The 20,165-nt window shown below is 39.1% G+C and overlaps 1 protein-coding gene across 1 annotated transcript in view; it reads left to right on the top strand.

Annotated features, from left to right (window-relative positions):
• Nucleotides 1-249: 249 nt before the first annotated feature.
• EMILIN2 (elastin microfibril interfacer 2) overlaps nt 250-20,165 on the top strand; it is a 52,781-nt gene continuing 32,865 nt past the window's right edge. Inside the window, exons 1-2 of the mRNA XM_020794509.3 lie at nt 250-513; nt 5,337-5,459. Of these exons, the coding sequence (XP_020650168.3) occupies nt 398-513; nt 5,337-5,459 (239 nt within the window). The 5' untranslated portion in view covers nt 250-397. The remainder of the gene's footprint in view (nt 514-5,336; nt 5,460-20,165) is intronic.

Raw genomic sequence — 20,165 nt, 5'->3', positions numbered from 1 at the left:
CGAAACGCGGAAGGGATTGTTGCGCGCGGTTTGGCCAGCAAAGCGGGGGGGGGGGGAGAAGAGAGGAGGCGGGAGGCGGCGAGTCACCCTTCGAGTAGGGATGGTGGGCGTGTGAACGGGAGGGCGGAAACTCGGGAAGAAGAGTGGCGGGGAAGGAGAGAGGGGTGTTGAGCAGGCTTGCGTCAGGGAAGGAGTAGAGCGGGGAGAACCGAAGCGGAGCCGGCAGGGAACCGAACGAGAGGCGAGACAAGACTGAGGGGGAAAACGGGGTGGCGGGCGGGAAGAGCCGAGGCGAAAGCTGCAGGCGGTGGGCGCGTCTCCTCGCACCTCGTCGGTCTCTTCGCGAGCTGAGCCGAGCGGAGCCAAGCCAGCCCGCGGCGCGCCCGCTGTGGCGGGGATGGAGCGGCGCCCGAAGCCCCTGTGCTGGGCGTTCGCGCTCCTCGTGTCTCTCAGCGGCTGCCTGAGCCAGGCCGACCCGCACTTGCGCTCCGGTCGGCCGCGCGTCAGAAACAAGTAAGTGCCTCTCTGTCCCGCCTCGCGGCTCAGGTCGGCTCCCCACTTGGGGAAGGATTTATTTAGTCCTCGGTCGCTTTCAGCTGCCCATTAGCAGCAACTTCTTTGGGTCGTCTACAGACCAACCCAATTAACGTGTTTGTTAGTCGTTGTCTCCGACTCTTCGTGACCCCATGGACCAGAGCACGCCGGGGGGGGGGAAGGGAGGGAGGGAGGGAGAGAGAGGTTAGCCCTCATCTTGACAGCTCCTGGCGGACTAGGAGATGTGGTCAGACTGGAAATCAGCGCCAGGAGGCTGAAAACTCTAGATAAGAGCCGCCTTCCTGTTGAAAATGGGCAAGTCAGAGCAAAAGAAATGGCTGCATTTGCAGGACGAAACTAGGAGTCCGGAGCGTCCCGGAGCTCTTCCTCGCTGATCAGAGTGGCCACCTGCAGGCGCCCCCCACCCACTCTTTGATGGGCTCTGCTGAGTTTTTCAGGTTTTGAAAAAAAAAAGTATATATATCCGATGAGCTCATAAGTACAGTACATGCTTATATCATTGCATGTACTACCGTTCAGCTGAATCTCTGGACCTATTGACCCCCACTTAAGTTTTTTATACCAATAGGACATATATTTGTATAAAACGTGCATACATTAAGTTTTATATGTGAATTTAGAGTTATTGCGAGTGAAACAAATTGCACAAAAGGTAAAGCCTGATAATTAATTTTGTCAAAATAACAACAAATATCTTTTTCAAATGTTAAAATCCCACCTTCAGATCATCCTAAATCGATGTGGGACCTCATGAGTGGTTTTCTTCAGTACTAATTAATTTGCTGTGGCCATGAAAAGGTGTACAAAATGCACACTTACTCCAAAAAGTGTAGCCGATAAATTTTTCCCTGAGCCCTTTAATACATCTCTAAAATTGGCAAGATTTGCACGCAAACAGAGTTTTGAAATTTTGGGACAGCAGTAGCAAACCACAGCCAGATCAGGAGGGCGTTTTACCAATTCTCTTTCAGCTCCTGGTTTGAAATTCAGTCAAGTTTGTGAAATTAAGATGCTAGGTGAGTAGGTTGGGGTGAAGGTCAGAGCATGAGGTCAGAGAAGATGGAATAAAAGAGGTGAGAAAAAAAAGAGTTTGAAAGGAGAATAGAAGCAGAAGCTGGAAGGAGAGAACAAGCAGTGAAGGGAAGGATGGATCAAGGGTGCAGCATTAAAGGGAAAATAGAGACGACCTAGAAGAGGAGTTAGGGAACATTAGTCAGTAAAGGGAGGAAGGTGAATGACCAAAGGTGGCTCATGGACAAAGCGGGTGTGCACCTCCAAGTTTGTCAGTCACCTATGGGATTTCCCTCTCGCTTTTTCTTCCAGATAGTTTCTGGAATTTTGTATCAGTGTTATAGGGATTTGGGACTCCCCCAACACCCTCCCTGCTCCATTCACACACAACCACAGACAGATGAGGCTAGAAAGACTTGCGCTAAGTACCACTTCTCAGTTTTCCTTAGTGCAGAACAGACACACACACACACACACACACACAGAGAGAGAGAGAGAGAGAGAGAGAGCAAGAGGAGCTATGTCATGTTCATGAGATAAATAGTGAATTAACATTTGAGTACCTGAAGAAGGCTCTCCTGTCCAAGCTGTTAAGACATTTTGGAAGTCAACAGACACATCTTCTCTCTCTCTTCCACGTTTATTTCTCTCTGTCCCTTCTCTCTTTATTTCTCTTTACCATGAAGTGGGAAAATTGGTCCCACTTCATGAAGGAAGAAAAACGTTCCCTGAGCACCAAGGCAAAGTTTCCTTTTGTTTTTCTGAGCATAATTGTCATGGAAGAGGGATTAAGGAGTTTAGTAATATGTAGAGGGGAGAGTTGACCTTTTCCTCCCCACCTACAGCCTCCCTTGAAAATCACTTTGAGTAGCAATTATGTTTAGGAAAGAACCAGCAACTGGCACCAATGGATGCCTGGAAAAAAGATCTGGCTTCATGGGGAATGGAACTAGGGCTGGAGCCAGGGCTAGGGCCCCTGTTACCAGGTGTAAGCAATACTTATAGAGTGCCTGCTGAATTTAATGGCATTTGGCAGAAATATATTTGATATGACCTGTGGTAGTGGGAAAGTTCATTCTGCAATTTCCCCTCTCTTCCTTCTCCATCCCTCATATGTTGTATGTCATGTCTTCTATTTAAATTGCAAGCCTGAGGGCAGGGACTGTTAAATTGCTTATGAGCTGCTCTGGGAGTCTTATTCATGAAAAGGTGGGATATAATACCATGTTTCCTCGAAAATAAGACAGGGTTAATTTTTGCTCCAAAAACCGTATTCGGGCTTATTTTCAGGGGATGTTTTATTCTTTTCATGTACAACAATCTACATTTATTCAAAAACAGTCATATCACCATCTTCTGGTTGCTGCACAATGCTGCACAATGGTGGAGGGCGGGGTTTCACTTAACTGGGATTTATTTTTGGGGTAGGGATTATATTACAAGCATCCTGAAAAATCATACTAGGGCTTATTTTCAGATTAGGTCTTATTTTTGGGAAAACAGGGTGGCCATAAAAAACATAAGGTTTCACCTCCATTTTTTAAAATTGAAGCAGCCCCCCCCCCCCAATAATGTAATGATTTCTAAAGTTCTCAGTAAGGCTGTTTCAACAACACACACACACACACACACACACACACACACACACACACACACACACACACACACACACAAACAAACAAACAAACAAACAAACAAACAATCTAGTATCCCTTAAGTCTGATGGCTAGGGCTATAACATGCTTCTATAAGGTTCTTCAATCACAGGACAATTTGCTAACATCTGGTTGCTCTTTCTGGCAGGAAAGCAAGAAGAAACAAGTTCCTTGCAGCTGTTTTTTCTTTGGCTGATCAAGCTGGCCATCTCCTTGTTGGGATGTTCTGCCTGATAGGCAGAAGGGACAACTCCCATTGTCCCCTAATCTTCTGGTTGAAAGCAAAGGCCAGGATTATTCCTTCTTTTCCAGGCTGCATCCTTAGAACAGCATTGCAATAAATGGAACTGATTACTAAATCTTAGAACTTAGAACCACAAAGCTGGAAGGTGGACCCTCTGGATAAATATTGTAGCTATTCTGTGGAAATGTGTATCTTATGTGGTGGCTGGTGAAGTGGTGGGCTGGAAGATGTGAGCAGTAAATTAGAGGTCAGCTGCTATCCTTACTGGGGGGGTTTGATGAAAAGTGATGGTAAAAAGGGCATGACCGGAATCAACACTATACCTGTACAGCTGCTGACAAGTTAACACCTCACACTCACAAACATACCTTTCATCGTCCCTGCTGATAATTTTTTAGTTCAAGTCTTTGCCAGTTGTAGAAGTGCTCTGTGCTCCCTTACCTTCTAGCACATCATCATCATCATCATCATCATCAGTTCTAACTGAATATGTGTACTTGTGTATATGTTGGGCGTTGCCTAGATACTGACTCTGAGGATTCAGTCATCTGGTTTGAGTCATCAAAATACCTGTGCTACATTGTTTCTGTTTTGGTAACTTTTGACCCCCTCTTCTGACTTCTAACAGTGGCAGCAGATGGAAGTTTGTTTCAGTTTAGTATCTTTTAAATCAAAAGAAAGTTCACTATCACCCCAGCCTTGAAATCACAGGTTCTGCTCAGTGCTGCTCAGTTCCCCCAAGTAAGTGGAATTCACCTGAAGGGTAATTATTTCCCCCATACAGGAGACAGCTCTGACCAGTTGTACTGGCTACATTTTATTTCCAAGTATATAAGTATAGCCTATTAGAAGCAGGCACTTCTGCTTAGAACTGGCTGCAAACCCCCTACGTGCCCCATACCAGCTAAACTTGCATCTTTCTCTGTCCCCCAGTTCTCCTTGTCAGTTCACACAGCAGGAATCTTGCAACAACACTGAACACACTTCTCACCCTGCAGGAAAAACTGCGAGTCTGAGTGGTGGTGGAAGAAATAACCATAAGCTCGAATTGAATGATCAGCTCTGAACTTGGAACGATCACCAAGCAATCCCCAGACTAAGCAATCTTCTTTAAAAGAAAGTTTGTTTCCTACAAACATGGATAAGAAGCACCTTACAGCTTATCCTAGAAAGGATAATAAATAGTTCCTTTATAGTGTACATACCAAAGGCATTGCTCTCACACTGAAAACATGTCACTATTCTTATTCTCAGGAAATAATCCACTGCTTAGACTATTTGATCCAATAAATTGAGGATAGTATTCACTGCTTACAAAATAATATGAAACAAAGATATCCATGAACAGTAGCTAGGGTCTGGTTGTCTGTTCATTTAAAGAAATTCATTGGCTCATATTAGGAAGAGAGGAGCAGAAAAAGTGACTGTATCACCTGAGGTTCAAACAGACTGTATTGAAATGAGAGGATATTCTTTTGCCATGTCAGACTTTATTTTGTAGTAAGCAGTTGATTTGGTGTGATTGTGTGTTGAAGGCAGAAAATCTTATATCTGTTTAACGTTTAGAATTTACTTTTGAGCAGAAATATGTAGGACTTGCCTTCACAGTTTTGTTTTTAAATAAAGTGAGCTGCTTCAAAGAATACTTGAGTTCTACAAAAACATCCTCTACATATTCAGACTGTTGCAGTTTTTAACTTTGAGCTTGTGTGCCCTTCATAGTTGGGCTTGGAGACATTACTGCAAGCTTGATTTGACCCTGTCCTGAATGGAAAGTTGCTTGTTTCACCTATACAGATAGTTTAATAATTTTCATTATTTGCTTGTTTAGAGTTTGTCTGTTTTGCTCATCTCCTTTTTTTCTCCTGCAGAAACTGGTGTGCCTACATTGTGAACAAGAATGTGAGCTGCTCGGTGCTCGACGGCACTGAGAGTTATGTTCAAGTTCAGTACAACTGTCCCTGGAATCAAGTGCCCTGCCCACATACTCCGGTGTAAGTAACAGAAGAAGACAAAAAGGGGAATGGGTGGGTGGGGGTAGTATTTGGTTGTATTTCCAGGAATGAGATATTTCCGTACATAGGAAGAAAATATCTGTATTACACAGCTTAGCCCGATTGTGGGATTATTCATACTTAAACTTTTCACCATACGGGTATTTCATGAGGATGGGCATCACTTTCAGACATCTGATTTCTAAACCACAAGATGAACAAAGCTTCCTTTTAAAAAAAATGCAAGCACAAGGCAGCTGAAACTAATTAGAGCATGTTGACTCTTCTTTCAGCAGATCATGCAACAAGTTGCTATACATTATTCAGATAAAAGGAAGACCTTGCTAAAACATTATCCCTGCATGGCTAATTTGGGTCTGGCATCAGTTAAAATTTATTTTATTAAACTTTAATCAAGATTAGAGTAATTAGCATCAATTTCTTAAAAAAAATATTTTTGGTGCAGGCTTTGTGAACACCTGCTGTTGAATACAATTACATTCCTTGGTCTCCATTCACCTGCAGAGCAATCATAAATTTTGTTGTAAATCAGTGCAGGTCCCCTTTTTGAAATGGCTGGGAGTAAGCCAACATATACCAGTAATTCTGAGCCAATAAATTTGCAGCGTGTGTTGCCCCATGGAATAAAAGTAGAGGTTATAATTTTATAGAACAGGATATTCAGCCACTAAAGCAGTTATCTGAATAGGGTACCAAATCTCTTGGCTTCTTCAAAAGATTTTGCCATGTGTACCATCACAGTCCCATCAAATTGAGAGGTCTGGACAAATATTTTACTCTCCCATCTGAGTGAGCTTAGCAATTCCGTTGTTTTCAGTTTCACTAGCTTTGTTGTCAAATGCTTTCTGTACCAAGACCTCAATCCATTCTACACACATCACTTTAATGTTCTTACTTAAAAATATCAAAACTATACATTTGGTATCATAGTATTCCAAACTGCATGTTTGCTGCTAAAACAGAAAGTAGCAGTGTGTTTGCATATACTTTTAGGGGAGAAACAGCACTGCCAGCAGTTTCTTCTTCAGCTGGAGATTCTGAGACATGCTTGCCAAACTATTGGAAAAAAACATCTGTATAGTCAGCAGGGAAAGCAGTTGGTGGGATAGGGATTATGCACCTTTGTTGAAAAATTAGTGTTAATTTGCAAATTGTTGGAATTATTTTCTCATAGTTGGGCAATATAAAGCTCTTCTGGGTATTCCTTGGCAGTGTGGGCTTCTTACTCTTAAGCTGCAAGGTTTTAGTCTTGTTAATTTCATTCCTAAAAGACGGGAAACTGGAAGAATGAAATGTGTGACTGGAAACACAACATAATAATCTTCTTGGCTTCAGTCAAACTTTCCTGGAATAAGTGTTAAGAATGGAAACTTTGGTGTTAGTGTCCAATGGAAATCAGGTACCTTGAAACTCTTGTATTAGCTTGGCCAGAGTATAACTACATCTGGAAGAATGCAAATACTATGATGGTATTGTTCAACTCTGCATTTATGTTTTCTGCATGCTCATCTGGGGGAAGAAGCCGCAAATTGCTACTTTTTCTGATATGACTGCTATAGATTTAAATTCTGATAGGAGTCAAAAATAATGCAGTGAAATCCTGTAAAGATTTATTTATAAATCCTGTTGTTAGATGTTTAGGTTTACACTTTTAATCAAATCTCAGATTTCTGTATTTGGATGTTGCAGTGTATTTATTTTTGCCAAAAAGTGGCCCATCTTTGCTAGAAAAGTAGCTAAAATTAAATTGAATATAAGCAACAGCTGAATAAAAGGAAATTGTTGTGAGATACTATCTGAATAATATATTTTCCATATAATTCTAATTGACTAATGTTACTTCATAGAGTAAAAGCAAATCTGGAATAATTAATGGAAGACTGACTCATGAGGAGAAACTGAGACAGCAGTCTTGTGCACATTTATCTGGGAGTGAGCACCATTGAACAAAATGCATGAATCTTATATAAGATTGGTGTTTCAGCAGGTACCTTCTTGGTGGATGGTAGCAATGATAACAGACTGTTTTATTGTTGCGGGTTTTTTGGTCTGTTTGGCTGTGTTCTGGAGGTTTTTCTTCTTAATGTTTCACCATTCTCTGTGGCCGGCATCTTCAGAGGACAGGAGCTAGCATTCTGTCTGCACAGAATTCTGTTGGCATCTTCAGGGGGCAGGAGCTAGAAGTTTGTCTTTTCTAGATCCTGTCCCCTGAAGATGCCAGCCACAGAGACTGGTGAAATGTTAGGAAGAAAAACCTCCAGAACATGGCCAAACAGCCCACAACAACCATCAGATCCCAGCTGTGAAAGTCTTCGAGAACAGACTGTTTTGTGTTGCCACCTTCATATTCATATTAGGTTCTCCTTTGAATCAAACTGATACGAGCCTGTTACATGTGTGCTTGATCATTAAGATACTCTTTAGCTATCACTAAATGAAATGAGTTGGGTGGGTGGCCAAGGAGAGAACTTGGTGGTGGCATCCTCACTATGGAATAGCTTCTCCATAGAGATTTGCCTGGTGGCATCTTTTATTTCATTTTTCTGTGCAAGGTAGGTGAAAAACATATTATTTCCCTAGCCTTTTAAGTAATGTTTGCTTTTACATTTGAAGATACTTGATTTATGTTTCATAAGTCAGCATCTTGTTGCCTAAATTTAGAATAGAAGGTAAATTGGTTTAAGTCAGACCCCATTGCATGAACTTGTGTGATTTTTATTTTCTGTGAGTTTCTCAAGAAGCGTCTATTATTGAATAGTATATAAATCTGGTGAACTAAATTCAATTACTACTTTTGACTAGACCAGAATAAATTGCGTAATGGTGAGCCTCATTGATTCAGCAGGTCTATCTCTTGGGATTGCCAGTTGGATTAAGACCAATAAAATTAATTAAACAAACTTCACTAAAAGACGCACAGATAAATACTGCTATTGGCCTGGCCCCAAATTTCCTTCTCTTGAAAACAGACTAAAGGCACCATCTACTCCAGCAAGCATGTTGTAACAGTGGCTCTCTAGATACCTATGGGAAGTCCAGAAGCAAGACAGTATTAGCCTGACCAGAGCAAAAAAAAAAGTCACATGGACATTCCCAAACATTGCTTTCTCAGTCTTACAGTTCACCCATCTATTAAAATAATCTTTCGGTAGTCATATAATTTATTCTGAACCAACACCTGTCATAAGATTCTGGACAAAGAAACAAGGATGTAAGTAGGGTGGAGCAGCCAGAGCTTTGCCTCTTTCCCCACACTTCCAAGATTGGTTCAAAAGCTTGGTCTGTTGCCATAGGAAAAGATGGCAGTAGACCTGGCCTCCGAACTGGACATCATAGAAAGCCAACTTATTCATATATAGTATGCTTAACTACACAAATTATATATTATAATATATTTCACATTTTTCATTGCTTTTGTAGCTCTTGCAGTGTTGCTTTTCCTCAGTGGAAGAGGGGAGGTGCTGGCAGGATGTTCAGTGCTGTATTTATTTAAAATGTATTTATTTAAAATATTTTTACCCCACCTTTCTCCTCGAAAGGACCCAAGGTAGCAATAATGCTTCTTGTATTATTTTCATGTCATGAATGACAAAGTTGTCAAAATTGCTAGTCATGCTCTGCTTATCAAGGGGAAGGATTAGAAGGGAATGCTAAGCTCCCCAATAGTTTTATGTGAACAATATTCATTTCAGTCATGTTTGTGTATGAGATTTCTCTTGAATGTTGTCTCACAGTGGTGCTCTAAACAAAAAGCAGGAAGAAGGAGACCTTAAATGACACCTACTCACAACCCTAAATGGCAATTTTGTTAATTAGTATTATCAAGTTCATTGTCATTCCTTAAATATATAGTAGTATTGCTGTAAAGTAACAGAACTTTCAGGTGTCCACAGCACAGTAAATACAGGCATAAGAATAAAGAACAGACATAATAGTTAGAGACTAGATGAATCATACAGAAATAGAAAATACTGTGTATATGTAATTTATCTACAAAATGCTAATAAAAGTATTCTGCAAACATGTGGAACTTCAGCTTTTCCTTCAAAGAAAATAATTGACTGAAATATAAGTCACTGAAATCTAGAAGAGAAAATTCATGTTTTGATTTTGTTTTTATTAATTTTTTATTGATGTGAATGGAATTTATTTATGCAAAATTATTGTCTTAATAAAATACTGCTTCATTGTCATTTAAAAACTTATTGGATTTCTGATCTTAGCTAGGGTTCAATTTAGAAGTGTTCCTATTTCCTTGCAAAATGAGATTAAGATAAACGTTGGTGTCGGTTTTTTTGTGCATATGCTGTTGGAATGGAAAGCTATTGCTATTCTTGTAGTTATTTTTGTAACTGTTGATGATAACAAGGACAAGAAGATCATACTAAAAGGAGTTGCAGTACTTCTTATTATCATCATCATTGCACAACAATGCTGTGGCAATAAGACCTAAGTTGACTATGAACCAGAAGAATTGTGATTGAAACCAAAGATATTAGTAGGTAATAGTGAATATTGACTATCCTCAACTCAAAAGAAAAGCATTGATGGATAAATGTTGAAAATTTTAAAAGTGTTAACATATGAGAGGCAAATGTAACATAAGAGTATAGTTAGAAACTTTAGCATAACTTTTCAGCAATGTTCACATTTGGACAAGAAAAACAGTTATTGCAAAGAAATAGGTGAGAACAACAAGAAGAATAAAGAAATATTTTCTCTAAAATACAGGAACTCTAAGAGAAATATAAACCTAGATGAAGGATTCTGAAAGGATCAGCAGGGGAATTTGTTATCTAATCAGGATAAAATAAAGAGAAATATGGAAACAATATACCAAATAATTATACAGAAGAGACTCAAGAGTGACAGATTTCAGAATCCTTTAGTGAAGTCATGTGTGACAGAGACAGAGCCCCGCCCAATGGGGCTGAAAATTAGAGGGTACATTGCTTCCTATAAATAAAAGTGTTAGATACAAGTTATATTTTATCTCCCTTATCTATTCAATCTATATGCAGAACACATCAGACTGAAAAACTGGATTAATTTCAGATGAAGTAGGAGTAAAAACTGGGGGGAAATGTATAACTTGAAACAGTTGATGATAAACATTAAAGAAGAAAGTGGAAAAGCAGGACTACAGCTGGGCGTTAGTAAGACAAAAAATAATGACTATAGAAGGATTACATAACTTTAATTTTAGTGCTAAGAAATGAAATTTTCTATAAATTGGTTCAGTTGTCATTCCAAATGGAGACTGTGGCCAAGAAGCGAGAGGTCTGAAACTTGAAGGCATAACTATGAAGGAAATAGACAAGAACCTGAGGTGTAAGAATGTGGTATTAAAGACCAAGGCCATGATTGTCCATACTATGGTATTATAATATATGGATGTGACAGCTGGATGATGAAGAAAGCTGACAGGAAAAAATAGATGAATCTGAAAAGTTTGTTGGAGGAGATACTTACATATACCAGGAACACAAACCTGAATTTTCCCTATAATCTAACTTGATGAAACTGAGGCTATCTTTCTTTGAGCACATCAGGAAAAGTTGAAAGCGGCAGGAAAAGAGGAGGACCAAATTAGAGATGAATTGACTCAGTAAAGGAAGTCAGCTTTGAGTTGCATGACCTGAGCAGGGCTGTTGATGATAGGACTTTATGAGATCACTAATGCATAGTATTGCCATAAATCAGAAGTGACTTCATGGCATACAACTATTTTACACATATCCTGAAAAGAGAAGACTCACTCAAAAAGCCAGTAACACTGGAAATATCAAGCTAAAATGTTGAGTTTTGATTAATATGGTACAGTATTTCCAAGCAGCTGAAAACCTATTCAAATAAATTAGGAGTGAAGATTATTAGATATGGACAAGAACTACTGTAAAAGCCAAATATAGGTTTTTCTGTGTAGGGTCCAATTTTTTGACCACGTGGGCTGCACAGCTGAGGTATATGATCTGAAACCAATAAGAAAATCCAAATGGACACACACCTCAGAATCATGGCAGGTTTATTTGATGAACTCAGATTGCTTGGTGGGATGAACATTTTTGGCCATTAGTGTTTGATCGGACCTTGCCTATTTCTGTAAATGCTGCACAACAATACACTCTTTCACATGATTTGCACAATGAATTATTTATTTCATGCGTCATTCATAACTCAACAAAATAATTCTGAAAATCCAGACAAGCTCCCTCTCAGTACAAATGGAGCTCATACATTTATACTTCAGTAATACTGATGGTATTTTAAACAAACTGCTTCTTCTATTCCTTCTGGACAAATCCTTTCATAAAAATTAAATCCATTAGTATACCCATCAGATGGAAGGAAATTTCAAAGTTTCTTGCCAACTGCTTCCTATTTAAATTTATTTCTTCCCTGTTTATCACAACAGAAGAAGCATGCTGCGTTTCAGTGTAGGTTTTAACTTTTACATGAATGTGTAGAATTGTACTGCTGGTCTCTTCCTTTTTTTTTTTTTTTTTTTTTAGTGGAGACATTATGGAACAAAATGCATCCCCAAACTCCAGTTCTTAAGCATGTTCTTCTGCTTTCTTTATGTGACCAAGTCCAATAACGTCTGGAATGAATTGTAAGTAGGAATGTAGATCTACTTTTTGACAAAATATAGTTAGGATTCTCTGTGAAGAAGAAAAATGTCTATCAGAAGTTTTGCAATGGTAAAAAGACATACAGAGATTCTTCATATAGATGGGAGCAAACCATAAGGCATGAACCACCTCAGCTTGTTTACCATTTTTTGAAAATACTAGCCCAGCTGAAACTTGATTTAGACTCTGACAGCCTTAAAAATCTTGTCTGCTCCAAGGTCGTATGGAGCAATGCAGGGTTAATCCACACAGCTTGTAAAAAAATATTGACCAGATCTGTGCTCTTTAGGTCCATCCCAGACCTTGCTTCCTTCCTTTCTATAGCAGGTTAATGACTCACTTGTCAGGCATCTCATTATTCAAAATGATGTTGCCTCAAAAAATGAGGGACAGTTGCCAGAAAGTACTTTGGGAATGAGGTCAAATCCACTAAGTAGATTTGTTTTCCCTTTCACGGGAAATGGGCAGAACAGGGCATAGAGAAAAAGGGAACCATCCTTAATGAAATGTGAACAAGAAGAGGACCATATGGGATATGGCTGCTTCTTGCTACTGGCAATAAAGTTACTTTTGAAACTTGGTTTAATTCTGGACATTTAAATAACACAGAATCTACTAGCGACTTGAAGATGAGCCTGTTTTATTTGACATAAACCTTTGTGGATCACAATGTTGAAAGTTTATATGAAATATCTTGCTATTCCTTATTACAGCAACAGACTATAGCTAACGTTCTGGAAATAAAAATTCCAGGAGTTTATCTCAAGGTTTGTGCTTGTTTCTCTGGAACTGAGTTGGAACTCAGTGTGGATTAACCCTGCATTGCTCCAAATGATTGAGCATACATCTTTGCTCTCAAGCAGGGTTTGTGGCCACACGGCTTACGTGCACAAGAAAGATTCCCATGTAATGCTAGACCATAGTTTAGTGCTATACTAGGGGACGGCAGTGTTCAATGAAATAGACCATTGATTTCCAACTTAATAGTCAAATTTTTACCTCTACCCAGGACATAGTCCTTGGGTGCCCAGTAAATCTGAGAAAGGTTCTTCAGCTCTGCTGAGGTGGTCTACGCTTGTCCTACATGCACAGCATGCTCCTGTTTATTCCCAGAAAGCTTGGAGGAAGAAGAAACCAGCATTGAGTTCACAAGCCTGATTCATGGCTTGTGATTTACCTAGGCATGAATAATAATGATTTAGAATAAACTTGACTCATTTGCTGAACAAGATGACTGCAAATCTTGGATTGTTTTTCTGGCTTAAGTAACAAGAGGTGCCCTCCCCTCTAAAATCCCCACAGCTTAGTGTTGCTTATGACTTGGGATGGGCCTTGTTTAAACAAAATACCCAAAACATACAACAGGTCCTCTTTTGTGTAGGGGCACATGAATTTCATGTTCCCTTTTGCTGGTAAGCAGCAGAAATAATCCAAAGAAATGGAAGGGAGACAAATCATGTTCCTTTTTTTAATCTAATCTACCCTTCATGAGTTTGCCTGTCGAATTGCTGTGACAATCAGAGCATTGGGGGGGGGGAGCAGGAATTTTGAATCTGTAGAAGGGCCTAGAAGCCAATAAGAGATGTTCTGTGCTTCAGGTACTCCTTGTATAAGGAATTACTCTCTTCTGAATTCCTGGTGCCCTCTATCATGGATTGCTTTTGCTGCCTAACTATGCCTCCATCTTCACTTTTCTTTTTCTTGATTTGTCTCCCTTCCATTTCTTTGGATTATTTTTGCTGCTACCAGGCAGCATGCTTGAGTCATCATATTTCCTTAGGAATATTTTTTGTAATCCCCCCTACCCCAATTTCCTTGTCACTTTCCCGCCTTGTTGGGTCTTTTGTTTGTTTTGTGTTTTGTTCTTTTCCTAATTTTTGCTTCTACTTGGCCTGCCGGCCTGCCTATTGCGGCTGCTCCAAAAGAAAGAATCTCACCATATTCATGTACCTTTGGTTTTGGAGGTTTTGATGGTGTTTTTGGTCATCATTTGCTTTCCTGGTTTTCCTGATTTTGGGAGAGGTAGCTGCAATTATTAATTTTTTGTTGTTTTTTAATCCTTGTTTATACTTTGTAGTATATGAGTGCTTTCCCTGCTTGATAGATTTTTAAAAAATGTTGTTTGGTTAATCTACTGCTTATTTATCCTGTAAAAGGAATGTATTGGGGAGGGTTGACACTTTTTTGTTTGCCACTGTGGTGTGTTGGGGTGGGGTCCATGGTGGATTTTGTGACTGAGCCACTGTTGTATAGGTGGCGTGTGGTCAGTGTGTGTTGCCCACGCCCAGAATCTGTTGTGCTGGGTATGTGACACTGAACTCTTACTATTGTTTTCACTGTGATCATATAAACTAGTGCCTTGACAGGGATAATGATTAATCTTTTTTTCTCATGTACTGTTGCTTGCTTTTGGACTAGATTGATTCTCTGTTGCCTTGCTTCTGCTTTTTTGGAGTTGTTTTTAAAGGTACTTTAACACTTTTGTAGTGCCAGAAAACAGAAATGGGAAAGCATGAAATAAATTACCTGAAAGAGACCTTTCCATTCCATGGGAGGAGGGGGAGGACCAATATTTAGAAAATACTGTATGAGAATAAAGGAAAATGAAAGGAGCTCCTATAAAAGAACCTAAGCATTAAAAAAAAAACTGACATGTACATCCTTACTTATTACAGTGTTTGTTGGAGAGTCTCTCCCCAATGTCATCTGCATGACCCACCAAATCTTCCCAGGCTATGCTCTTCTGAATAGCTACTCGGAAGGAGACCTAGAAATCATCCATGAGAAGTTGGGCCTTCTCTGCAGTGGCACCTACTTTGTGGAATCAGCTCCCAATGGAGCTATTCCTGTCCCCCTCCCTGTTAATATTTATAAGGCAACTTAAAATACTGCTTTTCACACCGATCCTGCTTGATTTTACACCTCTTGTTCTGCTATAATACAGACAAATTTCCTTTGCTGCCTCTTGCCTATTTTGTTAAATATTTAAAATTTGTTATTGCTTATTTATAGTTTACTACCATATTTTTGTTTCATGTAAACTACCCAAAACAGTGCATTGCACTAATAAGGCAGTATATAAACAAACAAACAAACAAACAAACAAACAAACAAATAAATAAATACATAAATACATAAATAAGTAAATAAAAAATAACTATAGTTTGAAAACCCTGAAGTAGCATTTTCTTTTAAAATACTCTACTGCATATATAAAATGCATGTCCCTGTATAGTACAAGGAACAGGCCAGGGGGTGGGGAAGGATGTGTTCTTTGCAACGTTCAGATATAAATGCACTCAAGTTCTCTTTCCTTATTCTAGTTCTCTAGCTCTCAAGGTTGTCTGGCATGGGAATTCTGTTTTCTGTTAATGCACATCAAGTAGATCATTGTAGGACAAAATGAAGAATGAAAATAAGAGATTGTAATAAAGGCAGGAGAATAGGTTCACCTCCTAGCAACAGGAAGCCTCAAGATAATATTTAGGTTTCAGTTATCCACCTCACTGGTGTCCCCAGTCCCACCAATTTAAGTGGGAATTCACATGTACATGTTTTAGTAAAGCAGCTCTAATCATTCAGTACTGTTCTTATCATCCAGTGATTAAAATGCAGCTAGTAGTTCCAACAACTTGAAACAGTTCTGTGAATGAATTGATTCACTAATGTTTGCAAAGCAAATTAGCATTTGGGAAATCAATGGAAATTCCCAACAGACTACAAAGGCAGTATTTTAATTGATATTTTTACAAGGAAGATTTAGGAGTTAACCTTAAAAAACCTAAACATTTTAAATGGTGCAGTATTTGGCTTTGTTTGTGTTTCAGTTTCTTATGCTACATACCTTACAACAGTGAATAAGCTAAATCCCACAAGGAGCTAATGATTTCATTGTTTGGAAATGTTTAACTGTTGTGGATTCATCACTAACAACGAGATGAATATAAGGGAGTGGTACTAAGTGTTTTCAACTGTTATGCTGAAAAACATTAATCCTGTTATCTATGAAAGAATATCTTCTGGAGTAATAGAAAGGGTAACAGGGCACTCTTAGCCAATAACTCAGGAACTCCTTTTCAATATATTTTGGAGTTCACTTGTTTTATGCCGTCAAGTCAGAACTGACTTATAGCAACTTTAACAGGACTTTCAAGGTAAGTGAGGTATTTAAGGAGTGGTTTTAGCAGTTCCACACCCCCAGTGAGCTTCCATGGCTGAGCAAGGATTCAAACCCAGGTCTCCTGAGTCCTATCAGGTAAACCATACTAGGTATCCTATTCACTAGTTGCCTTTTAAAACATTGTATAGATATATAGATATAAATGGGAAAAGTGCATCTCAAAACCAGAAAATTAGAACAAATTAAGTAACCATCAAGTGAAGCAGTAGAAATGCAGTAATTTTTTGTGTATTTTGACTAAACTGTATAGCAGCTTGCAGAACTTTAACATCTCCCAAAATGAGTTCACTATTTCTACACATGAATCTTTCATTGCAGATAGCTAGAGTTTACACTGTTTGTCAGTAATAAAAACATTCCTCCTCATATCCCATGGCTCCAATGGATTCCCAGTTATGAAAGGGATTATACAGGAGTTTTGGGTACCTCATGATAGAAATTGTTGCAGTTGTTATGTGCTGTTAAATCACTTCTATCTAGACATGGGATTTTCATATTCACCTCCCGCTCGTTGCACATGGCCATTGTTTGCATCACGCCAATTGCAGAAGTGTCCCAGCTGGTGCTTCCCCATCTCCCTGTACAGCTGACCACTCAGCAACTGATCAGGGAGACTCATCATCCTGCCCCCATGCCGGAGCTGGGCTGCTTCCACAATTGGTGTGTTGTGAATGATGACAGCTGCATGTGTCACTCAGCAGGCGGTAAGTAGATTGGTCGGTTCTGGAGGGAGGGTCAAAATGGTCCAAGCACTTGTGGTGCTGATATTTGTATTTGTCTCCCATGGAAGATGAACATGAACATCCCATGTGTGCTTCTGATTTAAGGCAACTCTATGAATGAGTGATCTCCAAAATGGTTTGTCTTTAGCAGCTTTGCTCAGCCCCTATAACGCAAGTCTCTGGTTTCTTTAGGGAGTCAATCCATCTTGTGTTTGGTCTTCCTCTTTTCCTGCTGCCGTCCACCTTTTCCAACATTATTCTTTTCCAGAGAATCCGACATTCTTATGATGTGCCCAGAGTAGGACAGCCTCATCTTCAAGAAGTAGGAAATGTTTAATTTCCCAAAAATTATCCCAGCTGATGATGTCATCAGTCTCACGGTAATAGGATTTCAGCCAAAAAAGGACAGGGGTAAATACCGAGGAGCAACTTTACAGACACATTCAAATGTAAGAGTGCCAGGGCACGTGTATGCATGTACAGAGGCAAGGTCAGGAAAAAAAACCCATATGCATAGCATGTTGGTACTTTGCAAACTGGTGGAGGAAGTCTAAGTTTATGGAGCACCTCACATCCCATGCAAATCCATAAGGCACATGCAGTACCATGCATATGTTTACACATGAATCTTGTTGCTTTTTTTGGCTTTGCCTCCACTCACAAGCTATGTCTATTACGTCCTGTGACTGCCAGCCCTCAAGGGACTAAACTGTCCCATGCTTCCACAATGGCATTTCATTACACTGGACCTGTAGATTATATAAACTGACTCATGCACATCTGTGCACCTAGTAAGATTAACTGCAAAATGCTCTGTGTGTGTGTGTGTGCACGCATGCATGTACACACAAACACACACACTTTCTACTTCAGTGTAATCTATATGGAAAAAGTGGCAAAACCCACCATATTTAAAGAGTGAATCAGACTTTTCATCCTATTGATAGCTACTTCATAATTCCCCATATGGACTTACTTCATAATAACTAGTCATACTCAGTAGGTTAGTTCTGGTGCCATCGTCTATCCTTCTGAGGCAATGATTCACAGAGACCAAGCCTCAGAACCTTGAAGATGACTCATTTAATGAGTATTGAGAACAGGGCCAATACAGGGGACAAGAATTTCAATTCCAAATTAGGAATTACACAGTTATAAACATTGTTAGTACTACCTCTTGCTTGTGCATCTCTGTAGCTGTATTTGTGACTTCACTAGACTATAGTTTATTCCTGATTAACAGTTGTTACATCCTTTGTGACGGAACTGTATCACTGAGTTGATGAGCTGAAGTGAAAAGTGTTCCCTAAACAAATACAAAGTATGATGTCTTTGCCAGGGCGGTGATATCCAAATACTTTTATGAAGAGAATACATTTAGCAGAGTACAGAAGTTGAAACCTGTATGATTTTACTGACATTTGGAAGCTGCAAGAACAATATTAGAGGGCATAATTGATCCTTTGGGAGAATGATACACATAATAGATTGAACTATTTGCCATTGATAGGGAAGTGTACAGTAGATATCCAAGCACTTGTCAGTTAAATAATTCATAAAAACTGGAATGCTGTAATTGTAGATGGACACACCACTATGATTTGTATGAACAGTTAAGTGATAAATTAGACCAATATAATTTTGTTATATAATACATTTATATTAAGCTAAAAATGCTACAAAGATATCAGATTTCTCAAAGGTGTCTCAAAATATTTCAATGTAATTAAACAGCAAACTGAAGTTACTTAGAGCAGAGATGAATTAATACAACATAGGCCTTGCAAAAGTCCTTTGGGGGGGGGGAATCAAAACTTGCCTTGGTTACCTCAGTTCAGATACTGTAAACTGCAGGTATATAAAAATTTGCATCTGTGAAAAAGCTCAGGCCAAATTCAGGGTAAAATGCTGTCATGGTAGGATATGTCTTTGATCACATTAAACCTCTTCAGAAATCTGTTCTTTCATATTCCACTGACTGAAGCAATGAGTTTATTTTAGTCACCCTATTTATCTAAATGTAGTAATACATTTAGATAAATAGTAATACATTTAGATATTAGATAAATAATAGTACATTTAGATAAAGTTTACACTATAGATAAGAGAACAAGCCAAAGTCATGAGTGACCAGGATATTAGATTTTCCCTCTCTTCCATACTCTCCTGCAGGAATTGTTTATGTTTTATGTTCTTCAAATAATATTTAAAACGTATACATGATGGAACATAGTTCGGCTTCTGAGCCAATATGCACAGGCTTGCTCGGTATGTTATATTGCCCATTTAAAGACTTGATTAATGTGAACACTTCTGCAGATTTCAAAGAGGTGACCATATTAATCTGTTTCAAGATCTATTTTTTAAATTTATTGTGACAACTTGGAGACTAAAATTAATTTCAATATAGGCTTCCATTGATTACAAGCCACTTTCTCAGGCACATGGAATGCAATATTTAGCCATAGGGCTAAATACATAATGTACGGATGTGAGATTGGAGACCAAGTAAAGAGATATTGATTACACTTTGAAATGCTTAGTTGCTTTTTTTTTGCAGACAATGTATATACTAAATATATGTTATATAAATCACCGGTTTTAAATCTAGGGAGATAGTTGTGGAAAACCACAATAGACATCATTTAAATTATTCAAAAACAAGCCATTGGTTTGTTCTATCTCATTTGGTCCATAAGTACATAAAACTGAAGCACAACTACTTATCAGTGACTTGTATTGATTCTCACTGGCTTTTGTCTTGATTAACATTTATTTTGGGACAAATTAAATGTTTACAAATAGAAAATTATTTATGCTGATGTGGAGGTTCTACTCTGTCACTAAGATCCAAGCCAGGATGCATCTCTCAGGTCTGCTTTAATACCAACCACCTGAGTTATCCATCAGTGATGTTTATTGATCCCAGCACTGTAAGTCTAGACATGGGCATGAACTGCCAGTTCAGCAGACAGCTGAACAGGTTTTTGCAATTTGGCATCCCACCCCCTCCAGTAGGTGCCCACTCAGAAGCAGTGCCAGGAGGAGGTGGGGCAAGGAAGACAGGATGCTGCTTTCAAGTGAGCACCTGTTGGAGAGAGAGGGAGCTACTAGACCTATCCCAGACCTACTGGGATATGCCACAGTTTCA

This window comes from Pogona vitticeps, chromosome 4 (assembly GCF_051106095.1).
Source record: "Pogona vitticeps strain Pit_001003342236 chromosome 4, PviZW2.1, whole genome shotgun sequence".
In the NCBI taxonomy this organism is placed as follows: Eukaryota; Metazoa; Chordata; class Lepidosauria; order Squamata; family Agamidae; genus Pogona; species Pogona vitticeps.
Note: the sequence above shows the minus strand (reverse complement) of the source record. Positions and strands in the feature narration are given on the sequence as shown.